Genomic DNA, 22,055 nt, shown 5'->3' on the forward strand with positions numbered 1-22,055 from the left:
TGTGCCCAACTTCATCATCAGTTCTTGGGATGTCGTTCCGCGATAAGTTTCGTAACTTGAAGCGCAGTGCAAGGTCCCGAATCAATTCAACAGGTTCGGGATCCAGCACTGCTCAGCTTTCAGTAGCTTCGCCGCGTGCAACGGAGCACGTCGATTCTGGAGTGCCTCCCTTGGACGCAGGCATAGGTACCATAGACTCGAACAGTGTAGTTTCGCCGGACCTTCCATCACTGGATAAACTAGCCATATCATCGCACTCTTCAGACGCTAGTGATTTGCGTTCGGATCCACAGGCACAGGACTCTGAACCCGCGATGGCAACTGCGCCTACTATTGAGAACCCGATGGTCCAGTGGGATCATCTAAGTGGCCTCCTTCGAGTGCTCAAACCCATCAGTGGGGCAATTCCTCCACTGAGAGCTTTGTTCGATCAATTTGTGGAATGTATTAGGATCTATGAGGTGATGCCTTATCCGCGTGGAGTATGTAGCATTCTGACTTGTTTTACCCAAGAGCGCTGCGAAAGGACACGAGGAATACACCCGTCTCCGAGGTGAACTCGAGGACTTATTCGAAGAACTCCAGAAGTGTTTTGTTCAAGCGCCGCCACCAACAATTACCATCAGTGTGGAGAGGCTTTGTAGGTGAGAGTAACCCTATGCCTTTCGATAAACCTCTATCTATCTACGAATTCGCCAGGTTAATCCAGCAAGAACTCAGCAGCGTTCAAAAGCCGCAACCCAGGGCTCCGTTCCGTTACCTAGACGCCAGTAATGGGTCGGAAGAGGTGTTGGCGTGCTACCAACGCATACATCAGTACTTACAGCGCCTAATTGTAAGTTCCGTTTCCTTCTTATGAGTAATTGGGACTGATATTTCATAGTTCAACGTGAACCTATCAATATGGAAGACCGTGGATAATTTGGTAACGGTATTGTGCAACAGCTTAAAACAGGGCCCAGACACTAGATGACATGCATCATTAGGACAACCGACTGAAGCTACTGCCCGCTTCTTTGGCGGCTTGCTATAATTCCACAAAAGCGGCGGAGCTAAAACGCGCAGAATGTGCCTCAAATACACGTACGGATGTTCTTGCTCAACTTCGCAGCTGGACATACACCAATGGAACCGAGAATCTTTTTTGGTTGAATGGAATGGCCGGAACTGGAAAAACTACTATAGCATATACATTATGCACCGAGTTGGACTCAGACCGGAAGCTTGCCGCAAGCTTCTTCTGCTCCCGACTAGTGCCCGAGTGTCGAGACATCAATCTAATTATTCCATCAATAGCATATCAACTTGCACACGTATCCAAACCCTTCTACTACGCGTTATCTCGAGCACTCGAAAGAGACCCAGATGCTCATGCACGATTACTTCACATTCAATTCGATACCCTTATCGGTTCTCCACTAGCAGAAGTAAAAGCAACACTACCTGAAAATATGGTGGTTGTTATTGACGCTCTTGATGAGTGTATCGATAAAGAGAGCACTGGCCAAATCCTGGACATCCTGCTTGCTAATGTCTCAAATCTCCCATTAAAGTTCCTGATATCTAGTCGACCAGAGCCCGAGATACGGGACAAATTGGAACAGAGAGGATGGATCAATTCCCGGCTTGTACTCCACGAATTGGACAGGAATACTATCCAGAACGATATCCAAACATACCTCAGGGCATCCCTTGCTCCAATGGATTTATCAGAATCACAAATCATCACGCTAACTGAACGCTCAGGGATCCTATTTATTTACGCCGCAACAGTGATACGATTCATCAGTTACGATAATTTTCGCCGAAATCCTCGTGCTCGTCTGAAAACCATTTTAAGCGCATCAACTTCAAGCCAAGGTTTCCCACTCAGAGATCTTGACCAATTGTATACGACGATACTGAAAGAAGCACTAGATAACCCAGACCTGACTATAGACGAGCAGTACGACATCAAGGAGATACTCTACACAGTTGTATGCGCCCGCGAGCCCTCACTATTGGTGCACTATGTGGCTTGCTCAATTTCGAAGATGATGAACGTGTTCGCGTCGCTTTGCGGCCTCTGTGGTCTGTATTACACATTGTTGACGCAAACGAGATGGTCATGACGCTCCACATGTCTTTCCCCGACTACGTCCTCGATCCGTCGCGCTCCAACAAATATTCATGCGATGCGGCTTCTCATAATCACAAACTTGCGCAGCTATGTTTCGAACTCATCAAGAATACCAAACCTCAATTCAATATATGCAGATTGGAATCATCGTTCCTGGCCGACCACAAAGTAGCCAACCTGGAGGAACGAGTTGAAAACGCAGTTTCGACGGAGTTGTTTTATGCCTGTCGATATTGGGCGACTCATTTACAATTCACTGGTACATCTTTTAGTCTGGCTCAGGATCTGGAAGACTTCTTGTCGAAAAGGCTGTTGTTGTGGATGGAAATCATGAATCTAAAAAGAGCTATACATTATAGCGGGACAATTCTCAAATTAGCCGAAGACTGGAGCAAGGTGCGTTTTCCAAGACGCGCAATCCCATGAACCCTATGCTAAATACGTAGATTTGGTTATTCAGTCAACGAAATCTTCTAAAGAGCTTGTCGAACTGGCCCATGATTCTTGGCGTTTTGCATCAACATTCGCTCTAAATAACGTATCGATGAGTACACCTCATCTCTATGTCTCAATGTTACCTTTCTGGCCCCCTAATAACCCAATCTCCAAATGTTACTCAAGTCGTATGAGGGGAGCGATCAAAGTACATGGCACAGCAACAACAAGATCCCAGTTCGCTCTTATAGCCAAATGGAAAGTGGAAGAAAATCTGGAGGCGAACTCCGCCGCTTTCTCATCCGACGGAACCAGAATTATTGTGGGAGCCGGCGAGAGGGTATACATTATGAATGCGTTCAGCGGAAAGATACTCCTCGCTCTCAGCAAAGGAAATAATAGTACGGTCCGTTCTGCAATATTGTCTCCCGATGGAAATCTTGCCGCAGCCTGCTCCGCCGACAGAAGCGTTTGCGTATGGGAGGTTCGAAATGGACAGAGAATATCTGACGCGTATGAAGGAGTTTCTGGCTCTACAACCTCAATAGAATTTTCTCCAGATAGCTCTCGCATAGTTTCGGGCTCGAAAGATGGGACTGTCCGGGTATGGGATCCATTGACAGGCCTAATGTTACTTGAACCGCTTGAAGGGCCTCGTACTCCGGTCATGACCGTTGCGATTTCCTCGGACGGGTCTTTTATTGCTGCTGGGTATCGCACCACAAACATTTGTCTTTGGGATTCCTGGACCGGTAAAATTATCACTATTATTCTTGCTGGGTCTGATATAGTAACGTCGGTTTCGTTCTCGTTCGATTGCACTCGCATCGCCTCTGGGTCATTCAAAGGCCCCGTTAGTGTGTGGGAGGTGCAGACAGGATCCATGAAACTTGACCCGCTTGAAGGACATACCGGCTATATAACCTCGGTTAGGTTCTCGCCAGATGATAGACATATTGTTTCAAGTTCGGAAGATCGATCAATACGCTTTTGGGACTCCCAAGACGGGACTCTACTAATGATTATCGACGGGCATACCAACCCTGTCACATCAGTAGCATTCTCTCCTGACGGTGCTCAGGTTGTCTCAACTATTTCGAGCTCATCTATCAGCATCTGGGATGCTCAGAGTCAATACGATCACTCCAGACGTTTAGCAGGGCATTCAGATTTCATTATCTTCGTTGATTTCTCTTCTAGTGGTACCAACATAATCTCTGGTTCTTGTGATGGAGTGATCCAAGTCTGGGATATCGAAACAGGAGAATCAATATCGCGTTTAACCGAGAGCCATAGAGAAAACACATCGTCTATAGCCCTAGCACCCAACGGTGATATGATTGCCTCAAGCTCACACGACGGGGCGATATATCTGCGAGACGCTAAGAACGGTCAAGTCCCCCTGGACCCTCTCGAAGGACACTCTGGCCACGTAATATCAATCCAGTTCTCGCCTGACGGTACTCGAATTGCTTCCGGATCCACCGATATGACTATATGCGTTTGGCGCACTCAAGACGGACACATGCTAATTGGCCCCCTCAAGGGCCACACCCATTGGGTAAGGTCGATAGGGTTTTCAGCCGATGGAGGGCGAATGGTGTCCGGGTCTGCGGATAAGACCATTATAGTTTGGAACTCTCACAATGGTCGAATACTTCTTGGTCCCCTCCTCGGACACAGTAGCGGGGTAACGTCGGTCAAATTTTCGCCCAACGGCACTCATATTGTTTCTGGCTCTCATGATCACGCTATATGTGTCTGGGACGCTCAGAGTGGTCAACTCTTATACAACCCGCTCCAAGGGCACACTGATGTTGTCTCATCAGTTACTTTCTCTCACGACGGTACCTGGGTGGCGTCGGGGTCTTTCGACAAGACTATATGTATCTGGAACGTCCAAAGCGGACAACTGGCATTAGGCCCAATAAAAGGACACACCAATTGGATTTCATGTATCGCATTTTCGCCTGATGACACCAAAATTGTATCCGGATCCGACGACAAAACCATCCGAGTGCATGATCTCAAGGCGTTGAATCCGATGGTAAGTCTGCTTCATATAAGTTTGAGTGACAATCTCAAGACTAACCTCGATATTTTCTGATATATGGAAGCGGGAATCCGGAATCGATCATCCACCCTTTCTCAAATGGGTAATGAATGAGGAAGGTTGGATTGTTGACGAGCAATCGAGGTTACTTGCATGGGTACCACCCGATCTCCACAAAACAATCATGTGGCCTCATACCACCTTATTGCTCTCCACGGACGGTTTTTTATGTTTGGATTCCAATCATGCATGTATAGGGGATTCATGGACTTGGTGCTACATGTCCGCTTGACGTATGTCTCTGCGGTGTGGTATTCCCTCTCTCATTCTATCATCACTACGAAATATAACAAGGTCTTTGTTTTTCAACACAGTGGTGTAGAATGCCATCCACCAAGCACATAAAAAACAACGGCAGATAGCTGCCAAGGACTAGTTGATATGGGATTCAATTGTTAACATACATGGTCGTCCTTATTTCACTTGCTCGACGCCGGGTGGGAATTCATAACCACACTGCTTCCTGACCTGATCATCCACTTCAATACTTAGCGGACCAGGGGTGATAGGAGTACAAACAAACCTCATCGAACACGCTCATCTGCACAAGGCTAGCGTCTAAGCTCCATACATCGCTTTGCAATTTACCATCTCGGATGCATCGAGCAACCTCATCGGCTTCAGGATATGCGGGTAATCGGTGATGAGTCTCCGGAAATTAAAAGATTTGCGCACCTTGGAAGTGCCAACCACCACCTTCGAACGAAAACTCCCGGCTCTCCTCCCGTGCAACCACGCCAGATCCTGGCTCATCAAGGTACTGAATAATAAAGCTCTTAGGCCGATAAATGGGCGGAGCAACGATGATATTCCCTTTACGGCATCGAACCACCAGCGCAGGATTTGGCGTAGATATTGTGATGCTACAGGATAGGATCGCCTATACGCGCGCCCTGGTGTAAGTTTTAACAGATATTAGTGCGATAGATTAGCCCTACCTGAGCTTCAACTCTGTCAAAATTTAGGACAAAGGTAGTGCTCGAGTCAACACCTGTGAGCTTTGTCTTCACCATGGACCCGGCTACATGAGAAGGGGGCTCGCGTTTATTAAGCGCATGTTCATAGAGGATTGCTGCTGCCTAAAAAAATAATCAGCGCAAACATTTTCACCATAGGTGTTAGAGGTAGATAACTACCCAAACGAATGGATATGGTCCACTGTAGCACTCGTTTCAATATATGCACATGTGTGTCATAGATGACTCACAGATCTAGGAGAGCCCCGCCACCCAATTTGGGGTCCAAAATGCGGTGAGTTTTTGGAATACCTGCGTTCATGTTAATATTCTACCCAATAGGAAGATTATGAGTAGATTTACTATCGAGTTTAAAATCACCAGCCAAATCAGCATGGAGAACTTTCACATCTCCAAGCTCTCCGCTATCAATGATTGATTTTATGGCTCCGGTAATTGGCAGGAACCGTGTCCACATCGCCTGATGCGCCGAAGGTGAGTACTTCCCAATAGTTGGGAGAATTGTGATCAGCTTACCTCCATGAGAAAGACATTGTTCTCCTTGGCAATGGAAATCAGGGATTTGAGCTCGGCCGCGTTGGAAGTAAAGGGCTTTTCACATAGAACGTGCTTCCCAGCTCGGAGCGCCAGACTTGTACAAGAGTAGTGGTGTGTATGGGGAGTACCTATTATAATACAGATGATATGAGTAAAGCGCACTTTGTAATACAACGAGGGAATACCTATGTAGATTGCGTTCACGTTCTTGGACCGCTGGGTCAGTACTTGGGTCTCACGCAAGGTCTCAGATTTACCTTGTCCCCAACCACTTCTTCGTAACTTCCATAGGCCTTGGTTTCGGGATTCGAGGAAGCATGCTTATCGATGAATTCCTGACCGCCATTCCACAAGGCCTAAATTCACATTTGATGCTACTAGATGAATCATGTCCAAACTAACCTGTGCTTTAGCTGCATCTCTCGATCCAACGGCAGCAACTTTATGGATTACATCTGTGACATCTCTCCTATTGGACACCATGATTGAGTGTTTTAATAGAAAAAGAAAAAGAAAAAGGTCGGAACAAACGTTTTTGGGTCAAGTAGTAATCCTATATTATTCCATTAGATATATGCATGCTGTGAGCCTTGTTTATATTAGCTTTAGCGTACCTTGACAAACACGGATGAGATGTGTCCCGCACCCAAGATTCCCCATCGTAGCTCAAATGGTGCCGCCATGGTGGGAGGACGTATGAAGCGTCATCTACCCTCAAGCTTATATACTATGAACCAATTCCATCAATATCGGCGAATACGAGACGGCCCCCGAAACAAGTCCGAGAATCGGTGCAACCTCCACCATGAATCACGTGAAGCCTGGTCAGCCATGGTGCATATAACTAAGTATTTTCACTACAAATACGTTGACAAAGTTATTCCAAGCATTCTGGTGCGTGATCAACAGTGTAATCTCACATGAGATACACCAAATTAATCATCCATCCGAATTAATTCATCCTCCTTCCTCTTTGCTTCTTCTAATTTCCGTTGTCTCTCCTTTTCTTCAGTGATCGCCATATCCTCGAGCAAGAGATCTATATCGGGAGAGACGATATACCTCCGATTTACTTCGCCGAGAACAACGAGCCGCTTTTTGTCTTGGTCATGGTAAATGGCATGTTGTAAGAATGAAGGTTGAGTGGCAGCGGTCACCTTCAAAGACAAAATAGATAATTGATCGTGTTTCGAATACTGACCACAGGACGTACCTCCATAGCTATCCCATTGCCAAGTTTCATTCTAACCAACCCACTGCGGTATATCTCTAATTGGCCTATTTTACCTCCTGAAGGCTTCGAAGTAACCTCCTCAACTTTCGCCTTCTTGGCTTGTGCATTAGTATCTTCATCTCCACTAAGGTTATCTTCAGCGAACGTGACTTTTTGCTTTCCTTTTCCTGTGGACATGGAATCTGGGTCCCCCATATCAACATCTTCTGGTTCTTTTGGTGGGACTTCGAAATTTGGGAATGGTCGGGGGAATTGAAAGTAGTAAAGTTTACTTCGGGAGGTACTGAAGGCCTAAATTTACTCATCAACATTACGGTCGTTCGTGGTATAGCCAAAGAACTGGCCTCATCCCCTTGAGCGTTCGCAAGGAAATCCTCGACGAGATCTTCCATTTCTTCCTCCTCTTCACTTTCGCTAAGATCTAGTGCGTTGGCCAAAAGTTTGTCGTCGGTGCCTTCTTCGCCAGATCGAACCGTAGAAGCATCACGGGATGATAGCAGGGACTCTGCATTATGATCATCGTCTTCGGGATCCTGCTTGACTGCGAAATCATGACATAAGTATTAAGTGTAGCTTCCAAGGTGAGGACCCACGTTTTGGCCGGGCCCTGCCAGAATCATCTTTGATTTTCCCTTTCAGTTTATCTCGCTTCCTTGCTGCCTTTTCTTCGTCCTCCTCCTTTACACGGACTAGACTGTCAGGAGCCATCCAATCTAGCTCGTTGACGTCGTCCATATCGACGATCTCCACCCCTTCGTCGTCGGAATACTGTTCTTTTTCCGCAGCTTCTAGTCCAGCACGCCTTTTTTGCAATTTCCTTGTGCTATTGATAGTTGGGGCAGCAGTATCGGTGAGGCCAGCACCATGGGGTTGTCCTCCTCCCACACCAGCAGCTGCGACATTCCTGCTGCAATTCGAGTCGGTCGGCGAGAGCTATTCGCAGCAGGGCCTAGTGAGAATGGTCCACTAGCCACCATCTCAACAGGAGCTGGAGGCCCTCCACGGCCACGGCCTCTTCCTACCCCATCTCCGCGTCCTCGGCCTTCACCGCGCCCTCGTCCTTCTCCGCGACCTGTACCTTGGTTTACTTCAGTGCTGGTTGTCCCAGGTTCCTACTTGAGAGTTAAAGGTGAATGGTGAGCAACGACTGTATGACTTGCCTGTTTTACGACCACCCCACTGTAACGTAGTGTTAGGTTTCCGGTATAGCAGTAAGCAGGCCAGCTTACTCTTCGACCTTTCTCCGTACGACTTGATTAGGCATAAACATCATTTTCCCCCGACCTCCTCTCCCCGCAACTCCATCTGTAGGCCGGCGGCTCAGAACATTACCAATAACCCTTGAGCTTGGCTGTGAGGTAGATGTATCTCTTAGATTTCCCACAGGTCGAGTTCCCGAGTTACTGGCGGAAGCCTGGTTGGAAGATTCGCCCGTTTGACCGTCCGACATTAGAGTCAAGTGGAGGGGGAAATAATTCAATAACCAATTCAGGATCTGACCCGCATATTTCCAATTAATGAGCAACAAGCGCTGATGGCCGGTTCCCGCCAACAACATTCACGATCTCTGGTTTTATTCGTTAACGGATCATTCAACTGTATTATATACGACAGCAGCAGGTGATCTCAGGCCAACGAAACTGTATTAACTATTTCTGGAATCTCCCGCCACCATGGTCTCGAGTTTCGTAACTCCAACATCACCCTTGGTGATAAAGGCTGAGTTAGTGGGACTCCTCGGTTCTAAGGGCCGGCCATACTGGAACACACTCTCCGAGTTTATCAAAGCCAAAATATCTCGGTCCGAATTTGAGGAACGTGTAACTGAGTGGTTAAACACACCTCGTCTTGGTAAGCCACGCTACTCCTATCCGACCCCCCTGGCCCAGACTCACACTTTTTCCTACATAGTCAGCCTTCACAATTCACTTTTAACAGCTTTGATATACTCCGCAAGTGCTTCTTCAAACGGAGACCTCGGGGACGGTATTAATGGGGGTCCCAAACCTCGGTCTCGACGCCGGCTACTTGGACACGACAAAGATGGCGAATCTTCTCGGCTTCGTCGCTGGGCTGTTGATATGGGTCGCAAAGAGCGAGAGCGTGTCAGGAATAATGCCGGGGCAGGCCCCAGGACTGGCGGTCCGGCTCGAAGTAAACGTGGCGATGCAGGTGCCAGCCCTGGTCTCAGGAGTGAGATACGTAGCGAAAGGGGTGTTAGGTTGATGAAGGAGCGCGGAAGTGAGTATACTGCTTGTTTTGTGCTTTCAACAAAACACGAACGACCGCTTGGTAGATCCTCCTGGAACTCATCTGGCCATCCCGTTGTGCGAGTCTTCTAGGATATTACCAACACAGCAAAACCTATTTGATCGCATGTCACTTATTGCTTCACAACACGATATGACGTCTTCGAAGACGGCGGTAGCATTACTCATGACTTCCTCGATGTAAGTCTGAGAACCACTCCTCATTTGGGAACGTTGTTTACATAGACTCTTTAGGCGCACTTGAAACACTTGTCTGGTAGAGCACTTGACCTCTCAGGCCCTTCCTCCTCAAGGGGCAGTGTATTCAATCCTCAGCGTGCGGACGCAGTGGGAAGTAAAGGCAGCGGTGCGGCTATGGAAGCAGTTCTCACGCTGGCACCGTTCGAAGTACCCGGTAGTTCTGCCTCGACTCTGCTACTCGGAGACCATGGATACAAAAACCCTCATCCTCCTGAATCGGGTCCTGAAAAGGACGAAGAGGAAGACTACAACCCCATGTTGATCGACAGAACGCCCCCCAAGCCAGCTTTTATGAATGGATATGGGTTCCGAAGGCCGGATCCGAGCGCAACGGGCAGCGCAGAACTTTGGAAGAAACTTATATCTCAGGATAAGAACTCGTCTTCAGAAGTCGTGAAGAGCCGCACTCTGGTCACTGGCGCTGCTTGATTCGGTATGTATCTCGATTCGAGGAATTATGTAGTGAAATTGATGGTTGCTCGTTTTACTGTTTAGCTTAACGCATACTGTATCCAATATTGCCTTGTCTCGGTTTTTTGGACATTATTTTGCTCCTTTACTTATGTATCCTGTTCGATTCTTTTTCATAATCGATGCGCGTTATCGTGGAACAGGCTCGGAAAGGGCTACCAGAGACGTGTTATGGCAAGTTCATTTTTTCAAAGTAATAGTTAAACGCTTCGAGCCCCGATAAGCAGCATTAACTGGGTTTGAGTGGCCAGTCTGCGCCTGTGCATTCGCATGGATTAGCGCGTGTAATAAAAGGTGTATTTATAGTATGCATGTGTTGCCAAACCCGTCTATTCTCACTTGAAGGAAAGATATTAATAGAGAATACAAGCTAAATAAACACAACAGTAGGGCCTATTATGTTATTGGGTGATTGAAAGTGCTAATTAAAGGAAGATGAATCTGTCTTCGAAAAAAGGCTCAATAATGGAAAAACCATGCCATATAGGTCGGTGGGACTAGCCAACGAATTTATTGAGTGCTACATAATATTAAATAAGGTTATCTATCTATTCTCGGTTACTTCGCTCGAGTAGCTTACTAGCTGATGTGATACCTTTCCCTCCTTAGCGCCCTTCGGCAAATTAGCACTGCGAACGAAAGAAGGATTGCTTCGACGAATGCCAAGCCACCGGAGATGCAGTCTGGAACGTTGGATATTGTCCGAGCCCCATAGAGTGACCCAACCACTACGAACACGATTGTCAATGCCCCTCCCGCGATCCAGAGCAATGACAGTATGAGTAAGGCTAGGATATTTCCGTAGTGCTTCAAACACAGAGGAGCGTGGGTCTGGGCGGAAACTGTATGGCTGTAGTATCTAAGCTGATACCATATAGTTAAATGGTGGGCGAAAGTGAAAAAGAAAGCACTGGGGATGAAGAATAAGGAAGTAAACCCAAGGCGAACTGCGCTTAGTCCGGCTGACAGGGCTGATACGAATAACGAGAGTAGGGCCAGGATGGCGAGTATCTCCCCATGTGAATCACCCGGGAGTTCGAAGTGACGCGCGAGACACGGTGCGAACGGCATATCGAGGTATGAGACGATGGTAGTCGGTAAGTGGTGGCTTGACCAGTGGCAAGTCGTGCACTTATATGCGCATGCAGGCGCGGAGTGTTTGGCCTACTATTCGCCATTTATGGCCAATTTGCCACCCTACTGAACAATGCATAACAGGAAAGAACATGAGCGTTCGTCCCTGGCTTTTGTGCTGAAGGGTCCGGCTACTAGAACCAAAATGCACTGCACCGAAACACAAGCCCAGTCAGAGGACTTCGGATCCTTTGTTCCCAAGGGCTCGGCATCAGTTTGATTCTATCTCACCAAGCCAAGAAAGCACGGATGGATAGGTAATTCAATAGACAGATTAAGTTACTATTTCAGAATACTTTGACTAATATTACATGCATAGCCTTAAAAATCGAAGCATGTATCCGGTGAGAATGGTATGGAGGTTCCAAAAAGCAGTGCAATTCTAATAAAATTATTTTAGTTTTATATGTCAAACATGGGGTTTCCAAGTACTCACTTTAGTTGCGTCCCTTTGTGGCTTGGTCGATACAGTGGATGCTTAAACAGAAAGAATTATCGGAGATTTTTTATCATGGTCCTAAACATTCATTAGTATGAGCTTCGGTGGTAAATAACGAACCACGCACTAAAGTAGAGATATCGCTGGGAGCCACCGGAGTAGGTCGCCAACATTCGGCCATGATGCAAGACGCAATCCATATCTCGAATAGTCCAAGGGATAACACTGCTCGGGCAGGGCCTGTGAAGCCCACATTATCCCCTGAGACGCCAAAGGCATCGGCCATATATAATAATACTACAAGATATCGCTCGACTATGGCAACCACCGATAATGCACCCCAGGCTACTAGACACGTCTGATTCCAGAGAGAAGGAATTTCGACTGGACCAGGACCAAAGCTCGGTCTTCTCAAGCGCAGCGAAAGCAGAGTCGATGTATAACAGAAAAGAGGCAAGCACACCATAGCGAACATTACGAGAAGCTTCGATTCAAGTTTCAGTGCAGCATTCCTTGCCAGAATGCCACCAATAGATATGAGGTTGGATAGTAGAGCGCGGAGAAGAATAGACGGGGTACTGGCGTTGATGTTGAGGGGGTTAGCGTTCATTGTGGGAGGAGGGGGTGGGTTGACTCTTGTGGGCGTAAGCGCGAAGAAAACAAAGTTATAAAGCCACGGCAAGGATGCCCAGGGTAGCCTGGTCGCAACTTTATCGGCAGACTAAATCGGTACATCGTATTATTGGATCGGCAGGCCATACCAGGCAAATTGTAATAGGATCCACGTATATGGTGGAACATGTACTTCCAAGATTGATTCCAGTACGGGTTAACTCTCAAGTTGAAGCCCAGTCAGATACCGTTCGCGATGCATAGCCTTGAGGTACAATTGCCTATTGAGGATCTCTAGCCTTGGGAGCCTGGTCGTGGGTAACCGAAGCACGAATGAGAACCGCTCGGCGCCAAGTACGAGCATCCCACGTGATTATGGTGCGACAAATCCCTATTCGAGACCCAACCATTGACGGATCGCGTTCCCATTAGAGTGGAAGAATGGTAATCAAGAACTTAGATAGTGAGTTAACTTATCACTAAAACTACGCGTTTTCGTCATGCATTCAATCTCTAGGCTACATTTCGGAGTGGAAACATGACCAAACCTTGCCTTTGTCAACCCTTGCAGAATCGCGCTTAGGAATTGACGCATCCCATTACCTGAGTAACCTCCTTGACAATCCCACCACAAGAGAGTCCTATCTCGCTGCGACTGGTGGAATTCCACTATCATTGGCGTCGCGGATCGAACAGGACTTACGTGCCCTCGAGAAACTGCATATCAAGCCCGTTTTTGTATTCCCTGGCCTTCCCCCTAACAAACGCATTAGCAAGAATACACCCCAGCAAAATGCCGCTAAACAGATGGAAGCCGCCCAAGCTCGTCGCGATGCCTGGAACTGCTATGAAAGTGGGCGTAACGATCAAGCGACCAAGCTATTCGAATCAAGGAGCAACGTGGAACAATGGGATCTCTGGCGTCCTGTTCTCCGTATTTTTAGGCACCGAAACGTCGAATTTATAATTGCACCATATTCGTCCTTAGCTCAGGTGAGTCTTTCTTCTATTTTTGATGTAAGTACATGGTCTCCCTTACGCTTTATTTATATATGAATGGATATAGCTTGTGTACCTTCAACGACACCCTAAGTCCTACGTTCATGCGCTTTATGGACCTTCAGAACTTTTGCTCTATGCCGGGGTTGAGAAGGTCATCCTCTCTCTGGATCTTTCAGCACAGTCGAACTTTACCTTCGTCACTAAATCTAAGATGATGACCGATCTTCAGCTCAACGAGGACCAGTTCCTCGACCTCGGATTACTTTGTGGCTCTGAGTACTCCCCCACACTCCCGCCGAACGCCAACGAGACTTCGATTAAGCCCTTTGTTGATTTTTTGCGGTACTATAAGTCTGGTTTCGTCTGCATTACAAGTGCATTTCTGGATAATCCCTTGATGAAACAGAGCAACTACGCTGAAACTTTTGCCCGTGCTCGTTGCATGGTCAAATTTGCACTGGTTTTATCTTCCGAAGGATCTGTGGTCCCCTTGCCTATTGCTCTTTCGGGAGGTTCGGGTGGCACTACTACGACTGCAGCAGACATACCATCAGATCTACACGATATATTTACGAATAGGCTTCCGGATGAGGTTTTCTATTACTGTCCCGCGGCCTTTTCACTCCTCAACCACTGGTGTGGTTGACATCTGGGCAAGTTATCGAGAACCCCCCATTGGATAATGGTGAAACCAACGAATATCGACGATTTGTAAAAGACGTGATAACCGAGGGGGCAACGGGTCCACGAGCTACGGCACTCGCCCTAATTACTAGCGTTTTCCACAACAGTTGGCAAAAAACCCGTGTCATGACGCATTTTTGGTACGACAACAACCCTAAAAATTTCATTAGTCCGAACGCGGCGCAAACCACGTCTTTGGTTGAGCGGGTAGTAAGCTGGAATGTACCGAGCACTATTGTAGAAGATGAACTTCGGAGACAATCGGTAAGTCCGTTCTATGCGTTTCGGGTGTTCTCACTCAATGCTAGAGGGTAGTCTTCGACTATCGATTTTGCTTTATGCTTGGGCGCTACATCGACGGATAAATTAGCATCAAGAACACGCACAAAGCCCAACCTGAACCATCCGCTCGAGAAAAAGGATGAAGTCGTCGCGAACGTTATCTGGCGTTTCCTTGAACTAAGAGGGTACGTGAACCGCCATTGCTGACCATGGCTCTACATCTAAGTCCGTGAACGCAGATTCTTGCTTCATTCTCACACTCATTCACCTCTAGCCCGCGCTTTGCATGCTACGCTGAGCTCAGTAAGGGTCAACGACAAGTTCCAGGATTCTATGTATCTTTTCCTAGAAATGGTCCGAGCTGGGGTCATTCATGGAAATCTCTGGAGTGGGCGCGCTTACAGCGGGGGCCCGAGCTTTGGTGATGGTAAGAGGATGCAGTCTTCTTTGACATAAGCCATTGCCTGATTGCATAAAAACAGACGAAGAGAAAAAGAGTATGCTTTTAATTATGCGGGTACTCAGCATTGTTCCTCTTTCTTGCCATGTAAGCTCATTTCTTATTGAGGGGCTAATATCTCGATTAATGTGTGTTTCAAAATAGCCCCAACCATGGAGCGGACCGCTTTCCCGAGAACTACTCGTTTTCAACTCCTTCCTCCGTTCGCTGTCCAAGGCACTACGCACCTTAGTCGAGACTGTCGCCTTGAATATGCTGCTTCAGCAACATGCTCGACGACCACGAGAAGACCTTCTTGAAATCGCCGTATCTTTGCCTTTTCAGCAAGAAGTTAACACTGGATACGGAATTTTGGCAAAAGTTTACCTTGATGCACTTGTCGCTATGAATGGTGGTCCTGTAAAGTCACGTGATGATGAAGGTGTCCAAGAGGCCAAGGATGGCGCGATGGAACTGGTCGAAGAAACATTCACTGGAGTCAAATATCCCAGGTACGAAGTAGAACGTGGCTTCAGATTCTGGGATGCGGTGAGTATAATTATTGCATAAAAGCTGTTATATCTGATCTATGCTCCCGGGTACAGGCGCTGAGTGCCATCAGGAACCTCAGTCAAGATGAGTCTGGGTCTGTAGTATCTGCCGAACTCGTCGAAAGCTTTGAAAAGGCTCAGGCTTGGCTTGCTCCTATGCGGCCTTAAACAATCAATTGGCGTCTCGTCGAATGCTGCCTTGGGGAAAAACTAGTCTACTGCTTGTATATTCGTAACAACAACCACATTGTATGCTACGGCTAAACGGTTGTCTGATATTATAGCACTTCGTGTCAAGCAGAAACAAAAAGTGCAGGGTTACATTTTATCGTGTGCTTTTGTGGTAGTAATTCTGGTGGGAATCATCTGAGTGGGGTAAACATACAAGAGGGTGTGTACATAAAACCATAGAAAGTGAATAACCGGCATAATCCCAAAGAAAAAAATCATATACGCGTCATATTCAAAGCGGCCTTCCTTTCAGTGAGCGGCCAGTTGTCCAGTCATCCTCGTCCGACGCTGAAACAACTGTTACTGCCCTAGATTTCCTACTCCTTACTGACCCTTGAGGTGAGGATGGTCTACTCTTTTCCGCACCGTCGCCAACATGATCAACATCCCACTGGCGTTGGCGTTCCAAATCTTGTTCCTCTCTCAGGGCCTGGAACGCCTCGACCTGGGCCCTCGTCTTATTCTTGTTGCGATCTGTAAATCGAGAGTCGGGCCGTGTTAGAGGGAAGCCTTTGGGCTGCTGGGGCGGAGGCTTACTGGCCACAACGTTTGGCCTGTTTGGGGACCCCATCCCAGCCATGGGCACTTGAAGGGTTGGTCCCAGCGTGTTTCTCACTCTGTTTATTTCGGGACGGGTACCCATCCCTGAAGGGGCGCGTGAGCCTCCCTGGGGTGGCATGGGCGATCGATTTGGTACGGGTGCTGGTATGACTGGTGGTCCGGGGTCCGTCACAGGGGCGGTCACTGGAGGCGGTGCTGTGGTTTGCTGGGCACTGGGAGAGCGCATGAAGCCTGGTCGACTGAACCCAAGTCCACTAAGACCTGCACCTATTCGAGTAGCAAAACCAGGTGTTGGCAAATGGCTCGAGCTGGGGGTCTTTTCAGGGGTGAGGTCGGCGGTCGTGGTCCGTTGCGTGCTTGGTTGGCTTGTGTTGGCAGGGGTTATAACAACGGACTGAGGTATCATGGGGACACCCGGTCGACTGACGCTGCTTGCGGAGGAACGACCGGAAGAGCGAGTCGTATGCGAGCGAGGAGGACGGTAATCTTGCTGGTATTTCACATGATCCAGTTCTCCGTCAAAGTTGCCAAAATCAGGGAGACCTGGTGGTTGATAGCCTGTACTAGGAGGTCGGGCAGGCGCCCATCGTGAATTATAGCTTGAATCATTAGCGAGCGGCGGGGGTCGATTGACCGATGCCGAGCTGTGCCTGGGTATATGATGCGGGTTAATGTAATCCGAGGGATGCCCGTACTGTCGAGAGACGGGAGAAGCCACCGATCCCGAGTAGGTATCCAAACCTCCAGCCCCCGGAACGGGGACACCGCTCAAGTCAAGTGGCTCATCCTCGAGACTTTCGAGCTCGGCAGGATCGTATAAGTGGTCGGTCTGGCGGGGAGCGGGCTGGTAGACTGGTCCCAGCATTCGTGGGTCTGGTTGGTCCGAAATCTGGGACCCTTCGGATGAAACATTTGATTCGCTTGACTACAAGTGTTTCGGGAAATATTCAGGAATATTGAATATTTGGATTGAATAAGCGATAAATAGGACACACTTACCGGAGGTTGAAGGACTATACTGGGGGCGCTAGTACCCACTGATCGGTTGTCTCGTTCATAGTTTGGGTGATAGCTGGAGGGAATGCTTGGAGGATAGTATAAATCGCCATTGATCGAACTATGCTGCCGGTTATCAGACACGGTTAGCTCGCTCGACTCAGCGCTCGACTCCGATTCCTCAGAAACATCCTCCTCGCTGTCTTCTTCATCCTCTTCATCCTCCTCACCCTCCTCACCCTCCTCACCCTCGCCGTTCTCATAATCATCGGAATCATTTCCACTAAGATTCCCGAATTTGGCCTTCATTTGGCCTGTACAACGAGTTAATATTGTGGAAAAGATATATGCGTTTTCACTTACGCTGCACCTCCTCGTCTTCTTCATCGTCATCCTCGCCCGTCTGTAGCTTCCTGGCTTGTTCCACTGCACGGACGTAAGCATTGATCGCTGCCTCATCTGCGTCTGCCCGGCGTCTAGGATTTTCGGGGTCATACCATGGCTCGGGAGAGGGCATCTTCATAGGGAGAGTTTGAGTGCGAGGAGTAATGGGCGTTGCAGAAGTTGCAGGGGCGTAGTTATAAGAGCGACGCCCAGGACCTGTACCTGCACTTCCAGGCCCACTAGCAGGAGAGTAGGGGGTGTAATGGTCATCGGGAATGGGAGGAGGGGGGACGATGTGGGGCAGTACAATCTTCTCTGAAGGTCGAGCTACATACGAAGGCCCTTCCCCAATGCGAGCAGGGCCTTCCCCAATACGAGCAGGGCCTTCCCCAATACGTGATGGGGGCCCCACAATCCTCGAAGGCCCTTCTCCAATATGCGCGGGTGGCTCTACGATTCGCGCTGGCCCCCCTACAATCCTCGAGGGCCCTTCTCCGATCCTTGATGGCCCTTGTACAATCAACGAGGGGGGTTCAACTATTGCCGCCGGTGCACCAACAATCTGCTCTGGCGGAGGTACGATATGCGGCATAGGGAAGGTGATTTGCCTATCCTCACTTAGAGGGATGACTGGAGCGGGGGCTTCGTGCGGCGGCGTTTCTGGTGTGGGGCTCGGTGATACAACGGGGTTGGGTGGTACAATGGGTAAGGCGGGCGTCGAATCGTAACGACGTTCAGTCCTGCTCCGACTCTCTCGTTCTTGGCGTCTTCGCTCCTTCTCCTGCGCTCTCTGTTCCCGTTCTCTGTCCTTCCTTGCGCGCTCGCTGTCCTTTCGTTCGCGTTCACGGTACTTTTCCTCCCGCTCGCGTTCTTTTCGTTCGCGCTCCTGTCGGTACTCGATGTCCCGTGCCTCCCGTACATGTTGCTCTTGCACCCCACGCTCCAGTTCCTTTTGCTTCCGTTCGTGCTCCAAGAGCTCCTGTGCTCGTGCTTGGCGAGTGCGTTCCCTTTCGGCCCTTTCCCATGCGTTCTCTTGTGCGCGCTCGGCCTCCCGAGCTCGGTGACGATCCGCCTTGGTCTTCCGAGGTACTGGAGGCACAGATTCGGGGCTAATCGGTCCAACTGGGATAATGGCATTCGGAACAATAGGTGGTGGTGGTGTACGAGGGTCATCCGACACGTGTTGTTGGACGACAGGTGGTGCAGGCGAGGTCGGGGTAAGTGAAGAGGGACGACGACGAATCGATTGATAGACCTGTGATTCACACCGACACAAAAACCACCCAATTTTAGGTTTAGTTGCAATTGGTTGTACACGCACCAAAATAGGAACCCAGGTAAGAAGCGGATTATTTTTCACGGGCAGACGGTTCACGTTCACGGGAATAACGTAGATATATATAACCAGCAGAAAATAAAATTACGGTGTCTCAGCTTAATTACTCCCAAAGAACTTGCGCCAGCGACTAGGTTTACGAGCGACACTCACACTCGCATCTCCTGCTGCCCCACTCTCAACCGAAACTGTCGCACTGCGGTCGTCCGACTCTTGCCTGTAGGTTGGTTGTGAGTACTTGCTTCGCGTTGAATGTCTCCCGCTCGGTAATGGGGCCTCTGGAATAGGTGGGGCCTGGTACTCGGGCGATAACTCAGGGATGACCGATAATGGCCGACCAAAGTGCGCTGGTGTGCGAACCGCCAGAGGATCAAAATTCGGCGCGTCCGCAATAGGGATATCGATGTCGTCCGAGTAATCTTCGGAATGGTCATCAGGGAAAACCATGGGGGTATAAGGAGCTGTAGGCTGTGATCCGGCACGGTGTTTGGGAGTCTTGTGAACCGGCGCATTCGGAACAATTGGATGCAAAGAGCGTTCTCCGAGTTCGTTATCGACGAGAAGCGGGGAAGGGTGAATCTCGTGTGGAGGAGGGATGTCAATATGTCCTTCACCATCAGCTTCAGGAATCCAACCCTCGTGGAGGATGACCCCGGGCTTATGGTGCCAAGGGGATGCCAAAGCATTGTTGTAGGGCACAGGATGGATGGGAGCTTCGGGGGCAGTTGGAGGAGCCGAAGAGAAAATTGGTTGAGGGGGAGGAATGTTGGATTTATTACGTCGAGATGCCTTGCGAGACGCCTTGATTTCCTGTGGAGCCTGGGGGACATGTAGACTTGAAGGCCCAGCTACGGGACCAGTGCCTGGACCAGCGCCTGGTCCGGTGCCAGGGCCAGGTACCAGAGTCGTCAAGCCGGTCATACCATTTATGCCAGATAGTGAACCCATGCCAGACATAGAGCCGACGCCAGCCATACTCGTCATACCAGTCATACCAGTCATACCGGACATACCGGACATACCAGTCATACCAGTCATACCAGTCATACCAGTCATAGGAACGACCGGGGGAGGTGGCGGTGGGGGAATATACCGGTCTGAGGTAGGAGACAGATCATGGGTGTACTGTGATCGAGACGGTATATCGCGGTCTGGAGCATATTGGGATCTAGAGGGTTGATCACGCTCTACATGGCTGTAATGAGATCGAGAAGGAATATCACGGTCTGGATGGCCATAGTGAGATCGCGAAGGGATATCGCGGTCCGGAGAGGCAAATTGCGATCTGGAGAGGACGTCTGATCGGGAAGGGTTGTCGCGGTTGCTGGTCGAATACGTAGGTCGACCAGCTCCATACATGCCTGGGTCATCTAGATATGAGTCCTGAGAATAACTGTCGGAACGTGAATTCGTGCGTTTGAGCTTCCCGCCAATCTTGTTCCTTAAGTTAGACCAGGCAGAACCTCCGATGGGAGGCAATGGTGCAGGGTCGATGACCTCCGGCATTTGGATACCTTGTGGAGGGTCTGGCAAATCAGGTAGTTCGGTATCGGGTTCGGAGTGATGATCAATAGGGGAGTAATTCTGAGGTGGAATGATTGGCGGGGGCGGGGGTGGAGTGCGCTCTTGTGGTAGCTCAGGTGTTAGAGCACGTGGCGTAGTACGTTGTGACGTAGTACCCTCCTCCTCATCGTAGACCACACTCTCTGTAACGACTGGAGGTGTCGGCTGCTCCGGCTGAATCCTCTCAATAATCCTTTCGACCACCTTTTCCTTTTCCTTTTCACGATGACGATGCTTGTGCTCTCGTCGACCTTCACGTCGACCTTCCCTTCGGCCTACTTCTCGTGCCTGGGCAGCAATCAACTCTTCATGAAACTTGCGCGCCTTGGTTCTCGCGTCAGCGGCAAGCTGCTCAGCTTCGTCGCGCTCTTGCTGTAGAGCATCTAGCTCCTGCTGGATATGCTCCTGCTGTGCCCGAGCGGTCTCGTAGATAATCTTCAGCCTGGCCGACTCCTCGGACTCGCGTGTTGCATCTGCTTCAGCTTTCTTCTTGGCTATCTCGGCACTCCGTAACTGTTGTGTATATTCCCTGTACCGGGCCTCGGCCTTGTTTGCGCGCTTCGACTCGATGTCCAATCGATCCGTCAGATCACGAAGCTTAGTTCGTAAACCCTCCGAGTCCTTTTCAGATTCAGCCAACGCGAATTTTAGCCGTTCGAGTTCCTCTTCGAGACCGATTCCAGACCGAGTGGTAGGAGTGATTGGGCTTCGCCTGGAAGAAGAGCGGGATCGAGAGTGGTGCTGAAGCGCGGCAATGACTCTCTCAAGGTCACGAGAATGGGCTTTACGTGCTTCCGAACGTTCACGGCGTTCTCTTCGCTGTTCCCGAATGAGCTCGCGCTCAGCCCGTCGTGCCTGCTGTGCCTCCCGCTCGGCCCTGCGTCTCTCTCTGCGATCAGCAGCATCTGGATCCGTTATGACGATGGTGTGGTGACGTGATGTCGGCTGGCCGCTACCTCGAGTTTCATGTGTGACGATTTTCTCGTGGATAATATGGCGGCGACCCCCTTTGCGATCGGTGTGCCGCTTCTCAACCGATGTCGTGCTGGTCCTCTCCATTCCGCCCTCTGAGCTATTGGGTGTGTGAAGATCTTCAGTGCGTGAAAGGTTCGTAGTGCCCGTCCTTGTGCTCTTGGCGCGCCTTGAACTGCCACTGCGTGCGCTCTGGGTGGGAGTGCGTGCACCAGAGTCAGTGGGCGGAATTGAATCTCCCGGAATCGACCGCGGCGAGACTGATTCTTCTGGATCTTCAAGAATCTGATTGAGTGCATAGCTGTACCAATGTGAGAACGCTCAGCGGCGAAGAAAACGGACAAATACTCACTCATGTCGAGTATAGTCGGGAGCGTTGGGCATAGCAAGTAGTTCGTACCCGTCGTTCTATAGTTCGTCAATACGATAATTAATATTTAATAGATCACTCTAGATAAAGGCCCCCGGGACGG

At 49.3% G+C, this 22,055-nt stretch overlaps 7 protein-coding genes across 7 annotated transcripts; 3 read left to right on the forward strand and 4 right to left on the reverse strand.

Moving 5' to 3' along the window:
* Window positions 1–29: 29 nt before the first annotated feature.
* RhiXN_05258 (WD repeat-containing protein) lies at window positions 30–4,661 on the forward strand (the record flags this gene model as incomplete). The annotated part of the gene is made up of 7 exons (XM_043325074.1): window positions 30–461; window positions 514–644; window positions 700–835; window positions 884–931; window positions 987–1,976; window positions 2,207–2,515; window positions 2,580–4,661. The coding sequence occupies 7 exons, from the start codon at window positions 30–32 to the stop codon at window positions 4,659–4,661; spliced, it is 4,128 nt and encodes a 1,375-aa protein (XP_043177493.1).
* A 664-nt stretch (window positions 4,662–5,325) lies between these two features.
* Window positions 5,326–6,864, reverse strand: RhiXN_05259 (oxidoreductase family, NAD-binding rossmann fold protein; the record flags this gene model as incomplete). The annotated part of the gene is made up of 11 exons (XM_043325075.1): window positions 5,326–5,547; window positions 5,606–5,746; window positions 5,804–5,825; window positions 5,875–5,935; window positions 5,987–6,104; window positions 6,161–6,309; window positions 6,367–6,388; window positions 6,439–6,537; window positions 6,584–6,650; window positions 6,709–6,734; window positions 6,796–6,864. The coding sequence occupies 11 exons, from the start codon at window positions 6,862–6,864 to the stop codon at window positions 5,326–5,328; spliced, it is 996 nt and encodes a 331-aa protein (XP_043177494.1).
* A 252-nt stretch (window positions 6,865–7,116) lies between these two features.
* Window positions 7,117–8,865, reverse strand: RhiXN_05260 (DNA-directed RNA polymerase III subunit C4; the record flags this gene model as incomplete). The annotated part of the gene is made up of 7 exons (XM_043325076.1): window positions 7,117–7,338; window positions 7,395–7,639; window positions 7,717–7,956; window positions 8,009–8,348; window positions 8,390–8,527; window positions 8,585–8,594; window positions 8,645–8,865. 7 exons carry the CDS (start codon window positions 8,863–8,865, stop codon window positions 7,117–7,119), a joined length of 1,416 nt encoding a protein of 471 aa, XP_043177495.1.
* Window positions 8,866–9,088: 223 nt separating this feature from the next.
* RhiXN_05261 (transcriptional regulator of RNA polII, SAGA, subunit) lies at window positions 9,089–10,354 on the forward strand (the record flags this gene model as incomplete). Its single annotated transcript, XM_043325077.1, has 4 exons — window positions 9,089–9,266; window positions 9,327–9,656; window positions 9,712–9,865; window positions 9,946–10,354. 4 exons carry the CDS (start codon window positions 9,089–9,091, stop codon window positions 10,352–10,354), a joined length of 1,071 nt encoding a protein of 356 aa, XP_043177496.1.
* A 1,654-nt stretch (window positions 10,355–12,008) lies between these two features.
* RhiXN_05262 (uncharacterized protein) lies at window positions 12,009–12,579 on the reverse strand (the record flags this gene model as incomplete). Its single annotated transcript, XM_043325078.1, has 2 exons — window positions 12,009–12,047; window positions 12,097–12,579. 2 exons carry the CDS (start codon window positions 12,577–12,579, stop codon window positions 12,009–12,011), a joined length of 522 nt encoding a protein of 173 aa, XP_043177497.1.
* A 443-nt stretch (window positions 12,580–13,022) lies between these two features.
* Window positions 13,023–15,707, forward strand: RhiXN_05263 (uncharacterized protein; the record flags this gene model as incomplete). Its single annotated transcript, XM_043325079.1, has 10 exons — window positions 13,023–13,044; window positions 13,099–13,598; window positions 13,648–14,219; window positions 14,438–14,531; window positions 14,583–14,734; window positions 14,824–14,852; window positions 14,899–14,976; window positions 15,032–15,096; window positions 15,154–15,537; window positions 15,594–15,707. 10 exons carry the CDS (start codon window positions 13,023–13,025, stop codon window positions 15,705–15,707), a joined length of 2,010 nt encoding a protein of 669 aa, XP_043177498.1.
* Window positions 15,708–16,002: 295 nt separating this feature from the next.
* On the reverse strand, window positions 16,003–21,966 carry RhiXN_05264 (uncharacterized protein; the record flags this gene model as incomplete). Its single annotated transcript, XM_043325080.1, has 5 exons — window positions 16,003–17,256; window positions 17,331–17,641; window positions 17,691–18,966; window positions 19,201–21,883; window positions 21,935–21,966. The coding sequence occupies 5 exons, from the start codon at window positions 21,964–21,966 to the stop codon at window positions 16,003–16,005; spliced, it is 5,556 nt and encodes a 1,851-aa protein (XP_043177499.1).
* Window positions 21,967–22,055: the final 89 nt, after the last annotated feature.

This window comes from Rhizoctonia solani, chromosome 2 (assembly GCF_016906535.1).
Source record: "Rhizoctonia solani chromosome 2, complete sequence".
In the NCBI taxonomy this organism is placed as follows: Eukaryota; Fungi; Basidiomycota; class Agaricomycetes; order Cantharellales; family Ceratobasidiaceae; genus Rhizoctonia; species Rhizoctonia solani.